This window comes from Phyllobates terribilis, unplaced genomic scaffold (assembly GCF_046119375.1).
Source record: "Phyllobates terribilis strain yellow unplaced genomic scaffold, ASM4611937v1 Scaffold_4__5_contigs__length_816908805, whole genome shotgun sequence".
NCBI lineage: Eukaryota > Metazoa > Chordata > Amphibia > Anura > Dendrobatidae > Phyllobates > Phyllobates terribilis.
In genome coordinates, this window is record NW_027362764.1 from 299,386,857 (window position 1) to 299,411,103 (window position 24,247).

At 40.8% G+C, this 24,247-nt stretch overlaps 1 protein-coding gene across 1 annotated transcript in view; it reads left to right on the forward strand.

Moving 5' to 3' along the window:
* The window catches only part of PKD1L1 (polycystin 1 like 1, transient receptor potential channel interacting), an 808,959-nt gene that overhangs the window by 377,152 nt on the left and 407,560 nt on the right, over positions 1–24,247 (forward strand). The window contains exons 35-37 of the mRNA XM_073676922.1: positions 9,946–10,185; positions 18,656–18,766; positions 20,765–20,922. Of these exons, the coding sequence (XP_073533023.1) occupies positions 9,946–10,185; positions 18,656–18,766; positions 20,765–20,922 (509 nt within the window). The remainder of the gene's footprint in view (positions 1–9,945; positions 10,186–18,655; positions 18,767–20,764; positions 20,923–24,247) is intronic.

The window sequence follows — 24,247 nt, forward strand, 5'->3', positions numbered from 1 at the left end:
GGACAAACACTTGGTAGATCTGACAAATTCAAGATTGCAATTGTCAGAACAACATTTTGTTGAGCTGCTCTTTCTAGATGATGTCCCCATTCCTTGAAAGCAGGAATGATCGCTAGGAGCTCCTTGTTCCCCATATCATAGTTGGTCAAATTTTGGGAAAAAAAAAGAACAAGGATGCAACGTCTTTTATTCCCATTCTTTGCGATAGAATGGCCCCATCTGCACCGTCTGAAGCATCCACTTCTACAGTAAAGGCATGTTCAGAATTGGGATGAATCAGTATAGGAGCTGCAATGAACTTCATCTTCAGGCAAGAAAAATCATCTTGTGCTTGAGGAGATCAAACAAATGGTATGCCTTTTTTGTTAATTGGGTGATTGGTGCAATTATACCTGAATATTTTTTAAATAAAACATCTGTAAAAATGTCATGATTTTTGGGGTTGGCCAGTCAATGATAGCTTGAGTCTTGCTAGAGTCTTCTTGTAACCCTTGAGTAGAGATTATATAGCCCCAGAACTGGATTTGATTGATGGAATTAACTTTTCTCCAGGTTGATATACAGATGGTGGGTTCTATGACACTCCAACACAGTTTTCACATCATCCTGATATTCTTCTGCTGAATTAGAAAAGATTAGTATATCATGCAGATAATTGACTAAGCAAGTCTCTGAAAATGTCATTAATGAAATGCTGAAATGTTGCATGAGCATTGCAAAGTTAAAATGACATGACTAAATACTCATAATGTCCATAAAGTTATCGAAATGCTGTTTTACATTCATCACCTGGTCTAACACTAACCAAGTTGTATGCCCTTCGAAGAACCAGTTTTGTGAACGTCTTTGCATGATAAACTCTGTCCAGCAACTCAAGGATCAAGCGCAGAGGGTAACAATATTTTTACAGTAATTATTATTATTTATTTTTATAGTGCCATTTATTCTATGGCACTTTACATGTGAAAAAGGGGTATATATACAAAAACAATTACAATAATTTTGAACAAAACGTGACGGCGACTGGTACAGGAGGAGCGAGGACCCTGCCCACGAGGGCTCACAGTCTACAAGGGATGGGTGAGGATACAGTAGGGGAGGGTAGAGCTGTTCATGCAGTTGAAAGGGAGGCCACAGAGCAGGAGGTTGCAGTAGTTGAGGCGGGAGATGAAGGGGGCGTGCACTAGTATTTTTGCAGATTCGTGGTTGAGGAATGTGCAGATCCGGGAGATATTTTTGAGTTGGAGTCGGCAGGAAGTGGAAAGGGCTTGGATATGTGGTTTGAAGAAGAGATCAGAGTCCAGGGTTACCCCAAGGCAGCAAGCTGGACTGGGGAGAGTGAACAGCCATTAACATTGATAGATAGGTCAGATGGGGGGATGAATGAGATGGTGGAAACATGATGAATTCAGTATTATCCATGTTAAGTTTTAGGAAGAGAGAAGAAGAATGAGATAGCGAACAGACATTGTGGGATTTTGGTTAGTAAGGAGGTGATGTCAGGTCCGGAGAAGTAGATCTGTGTGTTATCAGCATAGAGGGGATACTGAAAGCCGTGAAACTCTGAGCTTTCCCAGGCCAAAGGTGTAGATGGAGAAGAGCAGGGGTCCTAGAACTGAATCTTGGGGGACACCAACAGATAGGGGGCGAGATGAGGAGGTAGTGTGTGAGTGGGAGACACTGAATGTCCTGTCTATCAGGTATGAAGACATCCAAGATAGGGCCAAGTCTGTCATGCCGAGAGATGAGAGTCTGTATTAAGAGGGAATGGTCCACTGTGTCGAAGACAGATGACAGGTGTAGGAGGAGGAGGACAGAGTAGTGTTGCTTGGATTTGGCAGTTAGTAGGTCGAATACCTTTTAATTCTTTGTAATCAGTGCAAGGTCTCAAGGAGCGATGTTTCTTTTTGACAAAAACTATAGGTACCTGCTGGTGAGGAGGATGGACGAATAAATCCTTTAGCTAAATTTTCATCAATGTATTCTTTGAGAGCTGTTAATTCCTGCTCTACAAGTGGGTAAATGCTTCCAAAGGGTATAGCTGCTCCAAGCAAAAGATCAATTGGACAATTATATGGCCGATGAGGAGGAAGTTTGTCAGCATTTTTCTTATCACATTCATCAGTAAAAAATTTTTATGCAGGTAGTAATTTGGAAGATTATTCAAGATCCTCTACAACCTCTTCATTTGGTGAAGTCTGTGGGGAGTGCACAGTGGATGGAAAAGACACTTCTTTGGTTTCCCAGTTAATTGTTGAATTTTGAGTTTGCAGCCATGGCAATCCCAGCATGATTGGAAAATGTGGAGATAAGATTAACAAGAAGGATAAAACCTCATGGTGATTAGGTTCCATAACTATCTCAAAGGTTCAGTCTCTTGATTAACTGGTCATGAGCTCAGTGTTGATCCATTAACAGTTTCCATAATAATAGATGAAAGTCTGTTTTGAATTTATATTGCATGTTTTTTAGCAAAATAAATGTCCATAAAATTTGTGTTTGCTCCTAAATCAATTATGGCAAGTGTGAAAATCCATTGAGAATCTACTTGAAACTCGATAGGAATGAAGCAATGACAATGCTTGTTTTTTTTAATGTTTCCTGCAAAAGAAGAAATTGAATGGATGACAGCATTCACTGTAGACGCTGGTTCAGACGAGACTGATTCTTCATCAGAAAAGTTGGGATGCTCTACTGCTGTCACTTTATGAAGACAAGAGGGACAATTGATGAGAAAGTCGTCAGACTTGCCAAAATAGAGAGACTGATTTTCCCAAAGTTTCCTTACTTTCCTCTTGGCACTTTCACATGTTAATAGGCTGTCAACCTATATGGGTTCAGCTTCAGATATGTGAGGGTTCTTTATTTCAAAGTGTCTGTGACTAATGGTTGGAGCAGATAAATAACGGTTACTGTTACGGACCCAGGTTAAATTCCATTTCTCTAATCTTCTGATAGTCTGGTATCAATTTAAATACAAGGGTGAATAAAGTCCTCAAGATTTGTGTGAGCATCCAGTTGGGCTAGTTCATCTTTAAGTGCGCTGGGGAGTCTGTTCTTAAAAAAAGATAATTTTGCAGCATTATTCCATTCAGTATCAATTACCCACTGTCTGAATTCTGTGGCGTATTCCTCTGCGGGTCGCTTACCCTGACGTAGCGCCATCAATGTAGCTGAAGCTGTTGCACAAGTATTAGGATTATCAAACACCTGGCTCATGGCTAGGAAGGCTTCCAAGCTTAGCATTGTGAGTTTCAATAAGGGGATGTCCCAGGCTAAAGCTTTATGTTTCATTAGCATAATGATACACATCACTTTCTATCTGTCAGTAGGGTAGTGAGCCAGGTGTGCACTGAAGTATAATCTGGATTGGTTGATAAATCCACGATATTTGGCACGGTCTCCACTGAACCTGAAAAGTGGGAGTGGAAGGGTGGGAGGAGGGGTTGAAGATGTACCTTGATTTTTTAATTTGAGGATCTGCTTTGCTTCCTGAGCAACAACATTCTGCAGATCATTTACAGCTTGTCTAAAGACTTGAACACTATGGGATGTCTGTGTTTGAAATGCCGCGTATTTTGTCTTCAATTTTTGTATGTCTGCATAGATGTTAGTAAGCAAAAAGTTTTTTTGCTTAAACGAACCATCACACTTGTTCCCTCCATAGTAAGGCTTGAGTATCTGGTTATGATACTGGTGGAAAAGCTGGAATCCGTTGGTCGGAGGAGCACGAGCAGTGGTAGAAGTTTTTGGACATAGCAAAGGGAATTGTAGACACAATCTGGAAATGAATAACAGCTGTCTGGATAAGACAGTTCAGAAGGTGGAGATGTGACTTTAAGCAGACCTAAACAGGAAATAAGATGGCTTTCACAGGTTCAGTATTGGCCATATTGGAAAAGAGCGATTGCAGAAACACAATAAAAGCCTCTAGTGGCAAGGAGTAGAATTGCATCACAAAGTAAATAATAGCAGCCACTAGTGGTCAATCTGCAGAAGGACAACAGAATCCTTACACTACGTATTCTCTGAAATATTGGAGCAACCAATCACACAGCCAGGCTCTAATTTGTGTTAAAAGTGGTTTGGGCAGCATGACTCTAATGACAGATTCACTTTAAATCCATTGCATTTATGCTGGTTAGGGTTGTGGATTTTATTGTAGATTTCCTTACTGATTTTCACAGACGTGTCAAAATTTGCGACAAACCCCAATTTTGAAAAAATTTCCAAACTTGGATTAACAGGTAACCCTCAGGAAAAGCCTGAAAAAAATATAACTTTTTTGGGCTCTGTAGCCTTGTTTAATCATCACAAGCCCACCTCCCAACACATATAGAATAAATGGAGGGAAGCCCTACTCCAACACACACATAGTATATAAAGGCAAGCTCCCCTCCACCACACATATAGTATGTGTAGAGATCAGTGCCCTCTCCCCCCCACATATAGTGTATATATAGAACCAAGTTCCACCTTGCCTTCACATATAGTATACAGCAGGTGAAATAAGATTTGGACACGTCACTAATTTTCTAAGTAAATGTATTTCTGACATGAAACTCTCACCAAATATCGCTAACAACACACAGGCAAAGCAATCAAACCATAGATGTCTATAAATTAAGTAATGATGAAAAATGACACAGGGAGAAAGCATTGAACACGTTTGCTGAAACTTATTTAATAATTCGTACAAAAGCCATTGTTGGTGATGACAGCTTCAAGACGCGTCCTGTATGGAGAAAGTAGTTGCATGCATTGCTCAGGTATGATTATGGCCCATTCTTTCATTCAAACACTCTTCAAATCCTGAAGGTTCTGTGGACACCTTCTATGAGCGCTGAGCTTTAGGTCCTTCCATAAATTTTCTATTGGATTCAGGTCAGGTGATTGGCTGGGCCATTCTAGCAGCTTTATTTTCTTTCACTGAAACTAATTGAGAGTTTCCTTCGCTGTCTGTTTGGGTTTATTACCTTGCTAAAATGTCCGCCCTCGTTTCATCTTCATCATCCTGGTAGAGGGCAGCAGATTTTTTCAAGAATGTCTCGGTACATTTGTCCATTCATCACCCACTTATATAGAGTCATATAAGGACACACAGGAACAGCCATCGTGGAGCGGGGGCGCCATTTGTTGTATTATCTAGGGTGTCAACCTCTGTGGTCAGGTAGACACAATCAAGTAGGGCTATATAGGGTGTCATATTTTTGCCTTATTATCAAAAAATACTTTTTTTGTTTGTATTGTTTTCTTTTAATGCATATCTAAAAAAATTGACATTTTAAGTTTTTTTATGACATATTACTTTCAGTAGTTTTCTTTAACCAATGCCATCAGTATTGCAACAGTAAGGTTGTGAAGGTCTTGAGACAGCTCACTGGTTTTCCCCATCAAGAGATGTTTCTTGTGTGGTACCTTGGTAATGAGACATCTTTTTATAGGTCATCAGTTGAACCATCTGATATTATTTTTCGCTAAGTGGCAGAATTGCTTTCTATTTACTGATAGATTTCAGCTGGTGTCATGACTTTCCATATTTTTTTGCACCTTTCTTCATGTGTTCAATACTTTTTCCCTTTACTTCATGTGTTCAATACTTATTAATTTTATTTACCCCTAAATTTTGTCATTATGGCATCCCTAGAAATATGTTTTGCATATTGACAGAAGACCAGATGTCACAGTACCCTCGTTTTGCAATAGACGACAGCCAGCAGCCATCACAAATTGCCAGCTGGTTATACGTATACATGTGTCATTTTTTGGGGATAATTGACATCTAATCTCTTAGTAGTTGAGGATCACAGACATGTAATTTTATTATTTATGTGGATATAAATGAATGTGTTATCTACATCCATGGTTGAAATACACCTTTAAAAAATTATTTTACTTTAGGTGGGTTAAAGAACCATTCCCATGAAGATTTTTTTTTAAATAAATCTGTGTATATGTGTATGTATCCAGCACTGTTCTGCTCCTCTTCTCAGTGACATCGCCGCACTTCATACTATCCAGCTCATTATATTCTCTCTGTGTGAGCCGGAAGTCTCTTTTACAATGTAAATCTATGGAGCCTCATCCTGAGGCTCCATAAGCTTACATTGAGAAAGCCACAGCCGGGTCAACAGAGCAAAGCGTGACCCGGGAAGTCTGCAGAGTGGTGATGTCACTGAGAAGAGGAGCAAAACGGTCCTGGAAGGAGGAGAAGGAGAAGGAGGCGGTAGGTGAGTATATTAATTCATACACACTACACTTCATGTACAGTGGGGAAGAGAAGTATTGGATACACTGCCAATTTTGCATGTTTTCCCACCTACAAAGAATGTAGAGGTCTGTAATTTTTATTGTAGGTACACTTCAACTGCGAGAGACAGAATCTAAAAAAAAATCCAGAAAATCACATTGTATGATTTTTAAATAATTAAATTGCAGCTTATTGCATGAAATAAGTATTAAACCACCTACCATCTCACAGACCTGTTAGTTTTCCTTTAAGAAGCCCTCCTATTCTGCACTCATTACCTGTATTAATTGCACCTGTTTGAACTTGTTACGTGTATTATAAAAGACACTTGTCCACACACTCATTCATGCTCCAATCTCTCAACCATGGCCAACACCAAAGAGCTAAGGACACCAGGGACAAAATTGTAGACCTGCACAATGCTGGGATGGGCTACAGGATAATAGGCTAGCAGCTTGTTGAGAACGCGACAACTGTTGGTGCAAATATTAGAAAATGGAAGAAACAGAAAAACACTTTCAACTTTCCTTGGTCTTGGGCTCCATGCAAGATCTTGCCTTGTGAGGTAAGGATGATTCTGAGAAAGGTCAGGAATCAGCTCATAACTATACGGGAGGGCCTGGTCAATGACCTGAAGAGAACTGAGACCACAGTCTCAAACATTACTGTTAGTAACACACTACGCTACCATTAATTAAAATCCTACAGGACACGCAAGGTTCCCCTGCTCACACCAGCACATGTCGGGGCCCTTTAAAGTTCACCAATGACCATCTGAATGATCGAGAGGAGGCATGAGGGAAGGTCATGTGGCCAGATGAGACCAAAATAGAAATTTTTGGTATCAACTCCTCTCGCCGTGTTTGGAGGAAGAGGAAGGATGAGTACAACCCCAACCGTCCCAACCATGAAGCATGGTGGGGGAAACATCATACTTTGGGGGACAGAACGACTGCAACGTTTTGAAGGGAGGATTGATGGGGCCATGTATCGTGAGATTTTTCCAACAACCTCCTTCCCTCAGTTAGAGCATTGAAGATGGGTCGTTGCTGGGTGTTCCAGCATGACAATAAACAGAAACACACAGCCAGAGCAACTAAGGAGTGGCTACATATGAAGCATTTCAAGGTCCTGGAGTGGCCAAGCCAGTCTCCTGAACTGAACCCAATAGAAAATCTTTGGAGGGACACAACCCCGAAAACTGAAAGACCTGGAGAAGATACAGTATGTATAGAGGAGTGGGCCAAAAGCCCTACTGCAAAGTGTGCAAACTTGATCAAGAACTAAAGGAAACATCTGACCTCTGTAATTGTAAACAAAGGTTTCTGTACCACATATTAAGTTCTGTTTTTCTATTGTTCCAAATACTTTTTTCATGCAATAAAATGCAAATGAATTATGTAAAAATCATACATTGTGATTTCAGATTTTTTTTTTTAGACTCTGTCTCCCACAGTTGAAGTGTACCTACGATAAAAAATTACAGACCTCTCCGTTCTTTGTAGGTGGGAAAACTTGCAAAATCTGCAATATATCAAATACACTGCTCAAAAAAATAAAGGGAACACTTAAACAACAGAATATAACTCCAAGTAAATCAAACTTCTGTGAAATCAAACTGTCCACTTAGGAAGCAACACTGATTGACAATCAATTTCACATGCTGTTGTGCAAATGGAATAGACAATAGATGGATATTATTGGCAATTATCAAGACGCCCTCAATAAAGGAGTGTTTCTGCAGGTGGGGACCACAGACCACATCTCAGTACCAATGCTTTCTTGCTGATGTTTTGGTCACTTTTGAACGTTGGTTGTGCTTTCACACTCGTGGTAGCATGAGACGGACTCTACAACCCACAGAAGTTGCTCAGTTAGTGCAGCTCATCCAGGATGGCACATCAATGCGAGCTGTAGCAAGAAGGTTTGCTGTGTCTGTCAGCAAAGTATCCAGAGGCAGGAGGCACTATCAGGAGACAGGCCAGTACACCAGGAGACAAGGAGGGGACCGTAAGAGGGCAACAACCCAGCTGCAGGACCGCTACCTCCGCCTTTGTGCAAGTAGGTACAGGAGGAGCACTGTCAAAGCCCTGCAAAATGACCTCCAGCTTGTCACAAATGTGCATGTGTCTGCACAAACGGTCAGATGAGGGTGGTATGAGGGCCCGACGTCCACAGATGGGGGTTGTACTCATAGCCCAACACCGTGCAGGACGCTTGGCATTTGCCACAGAACACCAGGATTTGCAAAGTCGCCACTGGCGCCCTGGGCTCTTCACAGATGAAAGCAGGTTCACACTGAGCACATGTGACAGACATGACAGAGTCTGGAGATGCCGTGGAGAGCGATCTGCTGCCTTCAACATCATTCAGCATGATCGGTTTGGCAGTGGGTCAGTAATGGTGTGAGGTTGCATTTCTTTAGAGGGCTGCACAGCTCTCCATGTGCTCGCTAGAGGTAGCCTGACTGCCATTAGATACCGAGATGTGATCCTCAGACCCCTTGTGAGACCATATGCTGGTGCGGTTGGCCCTGGGTTCCTCCTAATGCAGGACAATGCCAGACCTCATGTGGCTGGAGTGTGTCAGCAGTTCCTGCAAGATGAAGGCATTGAAGATATGGACTGGCCCGCCCGTTCCCCAAACCTGAATCCGATTGAGCACATCTGGGACATCATGTCTCGCTCCATCCACCAACGTCACGTTGCACCACAGACTGTCCAGGAGTTGGCGGATGTTTTAGTCCAGGTCTGGGAGGAGATCCCACAGGAGACCATCCACAACCTCATCAGGAGCATGCCCAGATGTTGTAGGGAGGTCATACTGGCACGTGGATGCCACACACAATACTAAGCCTCATTTTGACTTGTTTTAAGGACATTACATCAAAGTTGGATCAGCCTGTAGTGTGTTTTTCCACTTTAATTTTGGGGGTGACTCCAAATCCAGGCCTCCATTGGTTAATAAATTTGATTTCCATTGATGATTTTTGTGTGATTTTGTTGTCAGCACATTCAACTTTGTACAGAACAAAGTATTCAATGACAATATTTCATTCATTCAGAACTAGGATGTGTTATTTGACTGTTCCCTTTATTTTTTTGAGCAGTGTACTTATTTTCCCCACTGTATGTATACACAGATTTAGTTAAAAAAAACTTCATAGGAGGGCTTCTTTAAATAGTTTGATGTACTTGATCTTTAGCAAAATGCCCTGAACAAAAATATTTTTTACACACTGAAATTAGGTATTACCTTGCAATTCTCTCATGAATGATAAACTACATTATATTTTTAAACATCACTCTACCTATGAAGAGCATAGTAAAGTTATTGTCTGCTGCCTGCATTGTGAATTTAAACATTTATGCGCTTGTTTGTGGTTTCCATTAAACAAAGTAATACTTTGAATCTGCATTTGCAGTAGAGAATTAATGTGCTCCATATGTAGAGAAATGGACAACCATAAAACACAAAGATCAAAACTAGTTTTTTTTTCTGTTTTTATTTATTCATGACTGCAGCTAAATAAAATATGAACAACATTTATGATTTCACCGACTTCTTTTCAAAACTTTGAATGTTTTATGTATTTTCATTCTGCAGTTTTTATTATTATTATTATTATTATTATTGTTAAACTATTACTATACCACAGTATTACAAGTATAAATTTTCTTTCATTTTGTCCTCAGAAATTCATTATGCTAAATAAGCAAAATCAATTTACAGTTAGCACAAACATGTTCGAACTTAAGATCAGTGTGCATGAAAATGTACATAATAACATCCTAAAGATTGGAAACGTAACATTTTATTTACCAAAAATATTGGATAGTCTGAACAGAAGACAAAATTCCAGTATGAAATGTTACATAAGCCTGCTGAAATCTTTTAAGAGAAAACCCTACTTTTGGGACAAATGGCCATCTGAGGTAACAATGTATGCTTACTCACTCATCTCACTTGCTTTAAAATTCTGCTGGTTGCTTGTGAAAACAGTGAATACGTTTTCTGACATACATATGATGATATACATGATATACAGTTAGGTCCATATATATTTGGACAGAGACAACATTTTTCTAATTTTGGTTCTAGATATTACCACAATGAATTTTAAACAAAACCATTCAGATGCAGTTGAAGTTCAGACTTTCAGTTTTCATTTGAGGGTATCCACGTTAAAATTGGATGAAGGGTTTAGGAGTTTCAGCTCCTTAACATGTGCCACGCTGTTTTTAAAGGGACCAAAAGTAATTGGACAGATTAAATAATTGTAAATAAAATGTTTATTTCTAGTACTTGGTTGAAAAACCCTTTGTTGGCTATGACTGCCTGAAGTCTTGAACTCATGGACATCACCAGACGCTGTGTTTCCTCCTTTTTGATGCTCTGCCAGGCCTTCACTGCGGTGGTTTTCAGTTGCTATTTGTTTGTGGGCCTTTCTGTCTGAAGTTTAGTCTTTAACAAGTGAAATGCATGCTCAATTGGGTTGAGATCAGGTGACTGACTTGGCCATTCAAGAATATTCCACTTCTTTGCTTTAATAAACTCCTGGGTTGCTTTGGCTTTCTGTTTTGGGTCATTGTCCATCTGTAGTATGAAACGACAACCAATCAGCTTGGCTGCATTTGGCTGGATCTGAGTACACAGTATGGCTCTGAATACATCAGAATTCATTCGGCTGCTTCTGTCCTGTGTCACATCATCAATAAACACTAGTGACCCAGTGTCACTGGCAGCCATGCATGCCCAAGCCATCACACTGCCTCCGCCGTGTTTTACTGATGATGTGGTATGCTTTGGATCATGAGCTGTACCACGCCTTCGCCATACTTTTCTCTTTCCATCATTCTGATAGAGGTTGATGTTGGTTTCATCTGTCCAAAGAATGTTCTTCCAGAACTGTGCTGGCTTTTTTAGATGTTTTTTTAGCAAAGTCCAGTCTAGCCTTTTTATTCTTGATGCTTATGAGTGGCTTGCACCGTGCAGTGAACCCTCTGTATTTACTTTCATGCAGTCTTCTCTTTATGATAGATTTGGATATTGATACGCCTACCTCCTGGAGAGTGTTGTTCACTTGGTTGGCTGTTGTGAAGGGGTTTCTCTTCACCATGGAAATTATTCTGCGATCATCCACCACTGTTGTCTTCTGTGGGCGCCGAGGTCTTTTTGCATTGATGAGTTCATCAGTGCTTTCTTTCTTTCTCAGGATGTACCAAACTGTAGATTTTGCCACTCCTAATATTGTAGCAATTTCTCAGATGGGTTTTTTCTGTTTTTGCAGCTTAAGGATGGCTTGTTTCACCAGCATGGAGAGCTCCTTTGACCGCATGTTTACTTCACAGCAAAACCTTCCAAATGCAAGCACCACACCTCAAATCAACTCCAGGCCTTTTATCTGCTTAATTGAGAATGACATAACGAAGGGATTGCCCACACCTGTCCATGAAATAGCCTTGGAGTCAATTGTCCAATTACTTTTGGTTCCTTTAAAAACAGGGTGGCACATGTTAAGGAGCTGAAACTCCTAAACCCTTCATCCAATTTTAATGTGGATACCCTCAAATGAAAGCTGAAAGTCTGAACTTCAACTGCATCTGAATTGTTTTGTTTAACCCCTTTACCCCCGAGGGTGGTTTGCACGTTAATGACCAGGCCAATTTTTACAATTCTGACCACTGTCACTTTATGAGGTAATTACTTTGGAACGCTTCAACAGATCCCCCTGATTCTGAGATTGTTTTTTCTTGACATATTGTACTTCATGATTTTGGTAAAATTTCTTCGATATCACTTGCGTTTATTTGTGAAAAAAACAGAAATTTGGTGAAAATTAGCAATTTTCAAAGTTTGAATTTTTATGCCCTTAAATCAGAGAGATATGTCACACAAAAGAGTTAATAAATAACATTTCCCACATGTCTACTTTACATCAGCACAATTTTGGAACCAAATTTTTTTTTGGTTAGGGAGCTATAAGGGTTAAAAGTTGACCAGCGATTTCTCATTTTTCCAACAAAATTTACAAAACCATTTTTTTAGGGACCACATCACATTTGAAGTCACTTTGAGAGGTCTTTATGACTGAAAATACCCAAAAGTGACACCATTCTAAAAACTGCACCCCTCAAGGTGCTCAAAACCACATTCAAGAACTTTATTAACCCTTCAGGTGCTTCACAGGAATTTTTGGAATGTGGAGGAAAAAAATGAACATTTAACTTTTTTCACAAAAATGTTAATTTAGACTCAATTTTTTTATTTTCACAGGGGTAACAAGAAAAAATGGACCCCAAAATTTGTTGTGCAATTTCCCCTGGGCACGCAGATACCCCATATGTGGGGAAAAAACACTGTTTGGGCGCACGGCAGGGCTCGGAAGGGAAGGAGCGCCATTTGACTTTTTGATTGTAAAATTTGCTTGAATAATTAGCGGACGCCATGTTGCGTTTGGAGAGCCCCTGATGTGCCCAAACATTGGAGCTCCCCCACAAGTGACCCCATTTTGGAAACTAGACCCCCAAAGGCACCTATCTAGATGCATTGTGAGCACTTGGAACCCCCAGGTGCTTCACAAATTGATTCGTAAAAATGAAAAAGTGAAAAAAAAAACACTTTTTCATTTTTATGAATCAATTTGTGAAGCACCTGGGGGTTCCAAGTGCTCACTCTGCATCTAGATAGGTGCCTTGGGGGGTCTAGTTTCCAAAGTGGGGTCACTTGTGGGGGAGCTCCAATGTTTGGGCACACAGGGACTCTTCAAATGCAACAAATTGTCGGCTCAAATTGTTAGCGGACACCATGTTGCGTTTGGAGAGCCCCTGTGTGCCCAAACATTGGAGCTCCCCCACAAGTGACCCCATGTTGGAAACTAGGCCCCCCAAGGCACCTATCTAGATGCATAGTGAGCACTTGGAATCCCCAGGTGCTTCACAAATTGATTTGTAAAAATGAAAAAGTGAAAAAAAAACACTTTTCCATTTTTATGAATCAATTTGTGAAGCACCTGGGGGTTCCAAGTGTTCACTATGCATCTAGATAGGTGCCTTGGGGGGTCTAGTTTCCAAAGTGGGGTCACTTGTGGGGGAGCTCCAATGTTTGGGCACACAGGGACTCTTCAAATGCAACATGGTATCCGCTAACAAATTTGTCGGCTCAAATTGTTAGCGGACACCATGTTGCGTTTGGAGAGTCCTTGTGTGCCCAAACATTGGAGCTCCCCCACAAGTGACCCCATTTTGGAAACTAGACCCCCCAAGGCACCTATCTAGATGCATAGCGAGCACTTGGAACCCCCAGGTGCTTTACAAATTGATTCGTAAAAAGTGAAAAAAAAAATACTTTTTCATTTTTACGAATCAATTTGTGAAGCACCTGTGGGTTCCAAGTGCTCACTATGCATCTAGATAGGTGCCTTGGGGGGTCGAGTTTCCAAAATGGGGTCACTTGTGGGGGAGCTCCAATGTTTGGGCACACAGGGACTCTTCAAATGCAACATGGTATCCGCTAACAAATTGTCGGCTCAAATTGTTAGCGGACACCATGTTGCGTTTGGAGAGCCCCTGTGTGCCCAAACAGTGGAGCTCCCCCACAAGTGACCCCATTTTGGAAACTATACCCCTCAAGGATTTTATTAAGGTGTATAGTGAACATTTTGAACCCAGAGGTACGACACAGAATTTGATAACATTAGGTCATCATATTGAATAAGTTGTCACTAGTCTTGAGCGCAAGTGCTTGAGTTTGCATCGGGTACTCAGGTATGCACCATGTACAGCGTGTGCTCGAGTGACATGCTCGAGTCCCTGCTCCGCATGTTTCACGGTTATTAGACACCCAAAAGAAAACATGCGGGGATCGCTCGTGCATGGCAGGCAATCCCCGCAAAGTTTTTTTGGCCGCGAAGCATATGGGGCGGAGACTCGAGCATGTCACTCAAATACCCACGATACTCAATGCATACCAGAGCACCCGATGCAAACTCAAGTAGCGAGCACTTGCGCTCAACACTAGTCGCCATATCGTCATCTTTTTTTCTTACTTTTGAAAAAAATCCCAACCCCATCACAACCCTAACCCCAAACCCAGCCCTAACCCTAGCCCAACCCTAACCTGAGAGTTTATTTTTTACGCCGTTCCTCATGCGGTATAAGTGATTAGACAACTTTATTCTTCGGGTCGGTGTGATTACAGCAATACCAGAATCATATGGGGTTTTTAAGACTGACAGCTGTCACATACTAAAAGATGCATTTTTTGTAAAATCTAGTTTTTTCATCGCCATATTTTGAGAGCTATAATTTTTCCAGATTTTGGCAGACAGTCATGTGACGGCTCGTTTTTTGCGGAATGAGTTGATGTTGTTATTGGTGCCATTTTCAGGCACGTGACATTTTTTGATCGCTTTCTATTCCGATTTTTGGGAGGCAGAATAAACAAAAACCAACAATTCAGGAATTGTTTTTTTTGTTTTTTTTATTCTGTTCCGCGTGTGGTAAAATTGATAAGGCAGCTTTATTCTTCGGGTCAGTACGTTTACAGCGGTACCACATTTATATCGGTTTTCTATGTTTTGCACTTTTACATAATAAAAGCAATTTTATAGAAAAAAATATTTTTTAGCATAGCTTTATTCTGAGAGCTATAACTTTTTTATTTTTCGGCTTATGGAGCTGTATGGCAGCTTGTTTTTTGCGGGACGAGATGACGTTTTCAGCTGTACCATTTTTATTTATATTTGTCTTTTTGATCGCGTGTTATTCAATTTTTTGTTTGGCGGTATGGTGATAAAGCATTGTTTTTTGCTTCGTTTTTTTTTTTTTTTTTTTTTACCGTGTTCACTGAAGGGGTTAACTAGTGGGACAGTTTTATAGGTCAGGTTGTTCCGGACGCGGCGATACCAAATATGTGTACTTTTATTATTTTGTTTTTTGTTTTTTTTAGAATAATATTTATTGATGGGTACATTATATTTTTATTTTTGGTGGATTATATTTTTTATTTTTTTTTAATATTTATTTTATTTTCTATTTTTTTTTTTCACTTTCTGATAGTTTTTATACTTTATTACTTTGTCCCACTATGGGACTTTCACTTTTTTTTTCTCTGATCGCCTGCGTGGCACAGGAATGCAGCACCATCCCTGTGCCATGCAGGCTGTCAGCGCTGGACAGGGAGAAGATTGTTTGGAGATGCACTGCGCATGTCCAAATAATCTTCCTGCTGTCTGGTGACCCGGATGTTGTCATGACGACATCGGGTCGTCAATGCAACATCCTGGAAGCCGCGGCAGACATCGCTGGAGGCCGGAAGAGGAGGTGAGTATCGGCGATCACCTCCCCTTGCCACCGCAATGCTGCGATCGACTGCATTGCAGGGGTTATTGTGCTGGGATCGGTGCAGGACCGCTCCCTGCACATAGCACCGGGTGTCAGCTGTGACAATCAGCTGACACCCGGCGGCGATCGCGCCCGCACAGCCTGTGTGCGGGCGAAATCGCCAGGGCGTACTAATACGTATGAGGTCCATAAGGCCCAGGGCACAGATAAGTACTAATACGCCCTTGGTCGTAAAGGGGTTAAAATTCATTGTGGTAATGTCTAGAACCAAAATTAGAAAAATGTTGTCTCTGTCCAAATATATATGGACCTAACTGTACATATATACGTATACATATATACATGATATAGAGCCTTAACAGTTAAGCTGGTATTCTTTAATGTGCTAGATATAGCATTTACTACATTCCATTACTATAGAGAGCACTTGTAAAGACTATACTTCCCAGGATGCAAATCACCAATGCAAGCTCTGTTCAAACATTGTAGGGTTAATTCTGTATCATTCTTACATGTTAGATGACAAAACGAGCTTTAGGCTATGTGCCCACGATGCAGAAATGCTGCATATTTTTTCCGCTTCTCCCTGGCAGGAAAAACGCATGAGGTTTTTACATGCGTTTTTCCCACCAGGTAGAAGCGTTTGTCAAGCGTTTTTGCATGGACATCGGAAGGTAAGTATAATCTTTATTTTTTATTTTAAATTCTTTTTTTTACAGTTTCTATGGTACCCAGGTCTGGATGAGAGTCTCCTCTCCACCAGACCTGGGTACCATCCGCACATTGTGATATCCGCTTGTGCAGATGCAGTGATGCGGATGTCGAATGCAAGTAAACGGCGGTGATTATGCTGCGTGTCTGCAAAATTAATGGACATGCTGCCTATTTTTCCGCAATGATAATCCGCAGCGGAAATTTCCGCAGCATGTGCACAGCACATGCGGATTATCATTGGGGACCATGGGGCACGTATTACCAAGCGTTTTTTTAAGCGTTTTCGCTGCAGAAATTCCGCGGCAAAAACGCTTGAAAAACGCATAGTGGGCACGCAGCCTAAAGACTAAACTTCATTAACATGAGTTATGAAAACAGCCAAGTGCGGCTGAGTTACACTGTTTCTGTAACTTCACTAGAAATGAATGGTAGTTTCAGAAACAATGTATCACAGGAGGGGAGCTGCACTGGTTTTATAATCAGTACATTATAAATCAGGCTGCTACTTAACCTTTTATGTAGATTAATGCTATATGCAAACTGTTAAATACTATTGTAATGGAACTTCTCATATCCAAAAAATGCTATTTAACCTGCAGGCATAGTTAATCTGCAGGTAAATAGAACTAATACCATGCCTGTTTGCTTTACTGGAACAGCGGCTACAGGGAGAAAACATATATCTTCACAGGAAGCACTCACTTTCAGTCATGGGGCTGTGCAGGGAGCGGTTACAGTCACCGATCACTGCGCAGTTAGCGTGCTGATATCACTCACTGTTTGATTTGCACCTTGCACTGCAGCATGTGCATGAGACATTTGCATGTAGAGCAGGCTGTCACATTAAATGTACCAAGGAGTGATTACAACAGCACTCACTGTATAGTGAGGGGTGACCTTAACTGCTCCCTGCACTACCTCTTTGATTCAAAACAAGTGGCTACAGGGAGGATATAAGTTCATTTTCGGTCATTAGCTGTTACTCTAATAAGGCCACTAGGCAAAATGTTACGGCTATTTACCTGCAGACTTACTCTATAGCTTTTTTTCCATATGAAAGGTTTCCTTTAACTAGTCTAATACAATTATCTAATAATCAGAAACATAAATATGCACAAAGATCAGGCACAAGGTGCCTTATAAATAGTCTAGAATAGAAGAAGAAGGGATACATTATTATTAGCTGCCCAGGTTTATCTTCTACATATTTGAATCTAATAAGGATCAATAGGTTCTTGCCATAAGGTCCTAACCCAATGGTTCACATGAATGACCCCTGGGGTTATCGTGTGTATGCCAGTCAAACTCTTTTTATAAGAGATAAATAATCAATGCAAAGTTATATACCTGATATCAGTGCTGGAGAAATCATTCCTCTTTTAGTCCTTAAGATAGTTCCTCACATCCAGACGATAAACATCATGACCATAGCACGCATGTCAAGCTCCATCTGGCAACCAATCTCCGGTCTCCATAGGCCATCCATAAATGGGCACCAAGACCTCAGTAACAGATCCTTGCCCCTAGACTTCATCGCATCAACTCAACTCAATATGTGGCTTATTGTTCTCCCTCTCCTGCTATCAGCCCTCTGGATGGGCAGAAGTGTTCATACCCTTCCCCTTAAAAATTTGCTACATTTAGCTCAAACGATAAAGAATATTTCAGAAGCCAGTCTCCAGCCTGTTTGCAGGGTTGTGTATTGGGGAGGCCCCCAGCAGAGAGAAACATAGGCACACATGACCCCACCTGATGCAGGACAGAAATGCTAATGTAGACCTCATGTATACATGAGATCCAGCTTGCATGTCTTCCTCTGCTTACTGTCACTGAATGGAAACATTGATTCCGAAGGCTGAACACTTTTCAGGAGAGATTTGTGCACCTCAAAATGATGAGCAAGTAAATCTCTAATAAAACACAGCAATAAGATCAACATAACCGGTGCTCCTTGCTGGAAAAAGTCTGCATACCGTAGAGCCATGGATTCCACTCATTGTGCATTGATCCCACTCATTGTGCATTGATCCAAAAGTCTTTAGTCCAAGGCCAGCTCCACACAGTGCCATTTTCACATATCCATATTTTGCAAGCTCCCCTGCCTCTTAGGTATATAGGAGATTGTTGAGTTTGGGTTCAGAAACCCGTGGCCAATCCATTTTTTGATGTATGAAACTAGCCTATCATGAAGGCATACCACTCTACACTGCCTAAATCCAACATGTTTGAAAATAATTATATGAAACAGACATTTTAGCATGCAGAGTACTTTCATCACTGCACTTTATTACATATTGAGAATGGTTGCAAATGGAATTAATAGCTGTTACTGTTTACACTCACTTAGGTTAATGGTGATTTTACGAGCCTTAGTCTTTTTGACTGCTCTACTAGAAATAAGCTGAGTGATCGAGATATTGTAACACCAGTCACCATGGAAATTGATAACAAAAATCAGGTAAAATATTTCTCGTCTTAACCTATAATTGAACTTCAGTTTTGCAAAAATGTGCTAATGATGTGAAGTTTTAAAAATAGTGTTTAAAGCATAGGCCCCCAACCTGTGGCTCTGGTACCACATATGACTCGTGGGCCTATTATTATGTGGCTCGTAGCTGTCTGCCAGCTTGTTGCATTAGCACAAGGTCTAGCCAACAGCTATAAAGAGAAAGTCTCCAGATTGTAACTTTTGAAAGTTGCCCCTAACAGAATAGCAGTTCTGGATGTGCATATACTAGCGATCAGGGGAATAAATATGGTAAGCTGAACAAAGTATGATACTGGTAGTTAGAGGGGTGTTGAAGCTATATGCAGTAGTTTGGTGGGAGTGCTTCATGCGAGAATTGCAAATAGGGGTAAAGTGGGAATCTCTGACTGTAAGTACCGTGTTTTTCGGATTATATGCAAATTGCCTCTTCAGAGAAAAAGAGGACTTGAACTCTATAGCGCCACCTATTGGAAGCAGCAATCCTACAAGTCAAAATCAACCCTTTAACGAGTCATGCAATATGGCTTAGGATAAAGCCAAATCAGAATCTCAATTTGCAGACACGGTGTTTCGGGCTGTTGGCCCTCGTCAGTGCAAAGTATGAGAACTGATTTGGCTAGATAAGAGGCTCTGGACTGAGGTCTAAGGTGTAACGTTTCTCCTTGTGGAGAGTGACATACCGGCTCTGGCATGTCAAGGTAAGGAGGCTTATTCGCCATGCAGTGCTCCTCTGGGACTCCTCTTGACATGCCAGAGTCGGTATGTCACTCTTCACAAAGAAAAACATTACCCCTTAGACCTCAGTCCAGCACCTCTCATCTAGCTAAATCAGTTCTCATACTTTGCACTGATGAGGGCCAACAGCCCGAAACACCATATCTGCAAATTAAGAATCTGATTTGGCTTTTATCCTAAGTCATATTGCACGATTTGTTAAAAGGGTTGATAGTGACTTGTAGGATTGCTGCTTCCAATAGGTGGCGCTATAGAGTTCAAGTCCTCTTTTTCTCTGACGAGGCAACTTGCATATTACTTTTCCCAGAGGAGCATTGCACCACGAATAAGCCTCCTTACCTTGACATGCCAGAGCCAGTATGTCACTCTCCACAAGGAAAAACTTTACCCCTTAGACCTCGGATTATATGACGCACTTTTTTCCTCCAAATTTGGGAGGAAAATGGGGTACATTTTATAATCTGAAGTGCACTTACCGGGGGTTGGCGGCGGTGGCACGGGGTCATATATTGAGATCTCGGAAGACGAGATCTCAGAAGACGAGATCTCAGTTCCTGAGATCTCAATCTGCGTATGCTCCACCTCCGGCGACCATTTTCCTGAAGCCCACTGCAGGGAACTAAATGGGAAAGGGGACTACGCTCACTGGCGCTGACCTCTAATGAGCGCCCAGACACCACAGCATCATCACACTCTTGCCACTGCTGGCCTCCTAAAGCAGAGACCCTGCCTCCTTTGACCCTGCTCCACCGCTGCCGACTCCCTCCCTGGTAAGCTACCATTAAAACAGATTATAAGACGCACCACCATTTTATTTAAAATATTTTTTTTCCTATTTTCCTCCCTAAAATTTGGTGTTTGTCTTATAGTCAGTTGCGTCTTATAATCCGCAAAATACGGTATACTGCCTATATAGCACAATGTGCTTTCTGTGGGGAAGCTTTGGCCCATTGGATAATGGGGGACACTGATGACACTACATTGGGGGAAGGAGGGCGCTTTGGATGTGGCTCTCAACTGATTCTTAGAACTGAATGTGTCTCTCAAAGTAAAAAAGGTTGGGGATGACTGGTTTATAGTTCTAGATAAATGTGATGCCAATATTTAGTAATGATGATACCAGTATTTGCAATAGTGAAATCATTGACATGCAAAAATGAAAATACATTTTATTATATAAATTCCTATTGCCATATGTATTTTATCAGCATGAACATATTTATTATTTTACAGAATGAAAATTATAATAAAACACAGTATATTTTATTTCGGGACAAAATAAATTTCCACCAGTTTAATATGATTCCTAAGAACAAACAATCAGCGCTGAAGATATCTATTCGTTTTACTAAGCCTAAGACTAGGACTTTTCCTATACTGCTTTTAACTAGGTATGTAAATACTTTTTCAAATGAGTTATCACTGTACCACCAGCGATGACAGTTTTACAGCTGTTATGGAAGGCTGATTTCACACTGCATTTTGTATTGTCTGTTTGTCATATGTACTGGAAAAACTCCCAACACATACATCAAGTGTATCCATAGACCCCCAATAACCCAAAGTGACTGACAGTTCAGCTTATTCTCTTTTCTTACTGGCTGATGAAAAATAGTGGTTATATTACTTTTAACTGTGTATTGAAAAAATAATAAGTATCTATGTTTACTTCTACAGAGTACTATAAAATATTGGATGGGCATTGCTAACAAATGTGCATATGGTGTTGCATAAGATCCTTGTTCTTTTAATTTACAGTGTTGGCCAAAAGTATTGGCACCCCTGCAATTCTGTCAGATAATACTCAGTTTCTTCCTGAAAATGATTGCAATCACAAATTCTTTGGTATTATTATCTTCATTTAATTTGCTTGCAAGGAAAAAACACAAAAGAGAATGAAGCAAAAATCAAATCATTGATCATTTCACACAAAACTCCAAAAATGGGCCAGACAAAAGTATTGGCACCCTCAGCCTAATACTTGGTTGCACAACCTTTAGCCAAAATAACTGCGAACAACCGCTTCCGGTAACCATCAATGAGTTTCTTACAATGCTCTGCTGGAATTGTAGACCATTCTTCTTTGGCAAACTGCTCCAGGTCCCTGATATTTGAAGGGTGCCTTCTCCAAACTGCCATTTTGAGATCTCTCCACAGGTGTTCTATGGGATTCAGGTCTGGACTCATTGCTGGCCATCTTAGAAGTCTCCAGTGCTTTCTCTCAAACCATTTTATAGTGCTTTTGGAAGTGTGTTTTGGGTCACTGTCCTGCTGGAAGACCCATGACCTCTGAAGGAGACCCAGCTTTCTCACACTGGGCCCTACATTATGCTGAAAAATTTGTTGGTAGTCTTCAGACTTCATAATGCCATGCACACGGTCAAGCAGTCCAGTGCCAGAGGCAGCAAAGCAACCCCAAAACATCAGGGAACCTCCGCTATGTTTGACTGTAGGGACCGTGTTCTTTTCTTTGAATGCCTCTTTTTTTTTCCTGTACACTCTATGTTGATGCTTTTTTCCAAAAAGCTCTACTTTTGTCTCATCTGACCAGAGAACATTCTTCCAAAACGTTTTAGGCTTTCTCAGGTAAGTTTTGGCAAACTCTAGCCTGGCTTTTTTATGTCTCGGGGTAAGAAGTGGGGTCTTCCTGGGTATCCTACCATACAGTCCCTTTTCATTCAGACGCCGACGGATAGTACGGATTGACACTGTTGTACCCTTGGACTGCAGGGCAGGTTGAACTTGTTTGGATGTTAGTCGAGGTTCTTTATCCACCATCCGCACAATCTTGCGTTGAAATCTCTCGTCAATTTTTCTTTTCCGTCCACATCTAGGGAGGTTAGCCACAGTGCCATGGGCTTTAAACTTCTTGATGACACTGCGCACGGAAGACACAGGAACATTCAGGTCTTTGGAGATGGACTTGTAGCCTTGAGATTGCTCATGCTTCCTCACAATTTGGTTTCTCAAATCCTCAGACAGTTCTTTGGTCTTCTTTCTTTTCTCCATGCTCAATGTGGTACACACAAGGACACAGGACAGAGGTTGAGTCAGCTTTAATCCATGTTAACTGGCTGCAAGTGTGGTTTAGTTATTGCCAACACCTGTTAGGTGCCACAGGTAAGTTACAGGTGCTGTTAATTACACGAATTAGAGAAGCATCACAAGCATCACATTTTTCAAACAGTGCCAATACTTTTGTCCACCCCCTTTTTTAGGTTTGGTGTGGAATTATATCCAATTTGGCTTTAGGACAATTCTTTTTGTGTTTTTTCATTGAAGACAAATTAAATGAAGATAATAATACCAAAGAATTTGTGATTGCAATCATTTTCAGGAAGAAACTGAGTATTATCTGACAGCATTGCAGGGGTGCCAATACTTTTGGCCACCACTGTAGGTGAGTTTCTGTGAGGTTACCTTATGAACACAAGCCATTCTCATATGCCTTTTTGGGGGTGGTCTACTGTCAGAATAGAGAAACTCAGGCAGACCACAATTGGACACCATGTAATGCTTCAAAGTTTCCTCCTGGCAATGACAGCAGATATTTTTGTTTAGAGAACACAGATTGTTGCCAGAAATATAGCCTTTAAAGGGTTATTCCCATCTTCTTTGGCACTTTTATATTTTACTATTTATTAAAACTTCCCTTCATTCTCCCTATAATTAAAACTTGTAATTTTATTGTTTATAGCTCATTGCCTAGGACTCTGGTCACTGCTGTAATATAACATTTTTGGCTGAACACAGACAGTGCTTACAAGTATTTTCCTATAGAGTTTGAAAGCACTGCACTGAAGCTGGATCACTGGAGGAACTTGTTAGCTCCTGATCCCTGTCATCATCAGTGCCAATGGCCAAACTGAGGCTTGGCTGAGGAGCAGTGCGATCCTGAGCAGATAACTTAGGACAAACACTTTAAGGATTTAGTGGTGATATAATCCTTAACACAGAAATTACATGGACACCAAAAATACATTTACTCAAGGAAAACTAGTTACATGCACTGAATTAAAAGTGGTACAAGAATACCTCTGATAGAATTGTTTTACTGCATATTTTTAACGTCTTTCAGTTCTTTCTATAGTGCTCTGGAGTAGCAAATACAAATATGTTTAAGAAGTTTCATCTATTTATGCTCCAAGTGTTTTAAAGGGAATGTATTATAAGGGAATGTATTCAGAGATATGCTTTATATCAGCCACAGAAACCACTGAAAACAATAGTCTGGAGATGTTATTGACCTCTAAGGGAGAGTTTTCTAGGCATGCTTGATGACCTGTGCATTGGAAACTTGTGCAAGGAGGGGAGCTGTCACCATCACTAGTGATGAGTGGATCAATTTGCAGGACATGGTCTAGCGTCCAGGTTAGTGGTATCCAATGTCTAGGTGGGAGGCCTGCAAATCTCTTACATTCCAGCATCGCTTTTGATTAGTACCACTGACCTGAATGCTGGACCGGAGTCCCCCAAATCCATCCACTGATCTCTAATCATTGGGAAGTGTGTGATTCTTTGTATTCTATCATGCCTGAGATCACTGTTAAAAAGTAATCTCTACAGAAAAAATGGCAGCTTATTATCAAGAGTGAAAACTGCTACATTTTCAAGTCTTTTTTTTTTCAATATAGATATTGACTTGAAAACGTCTCAAAAAACAAATAGGCCAAAGAAAATGTGATTTAAGCTTGTGTGATCATGTTTTCTATATTG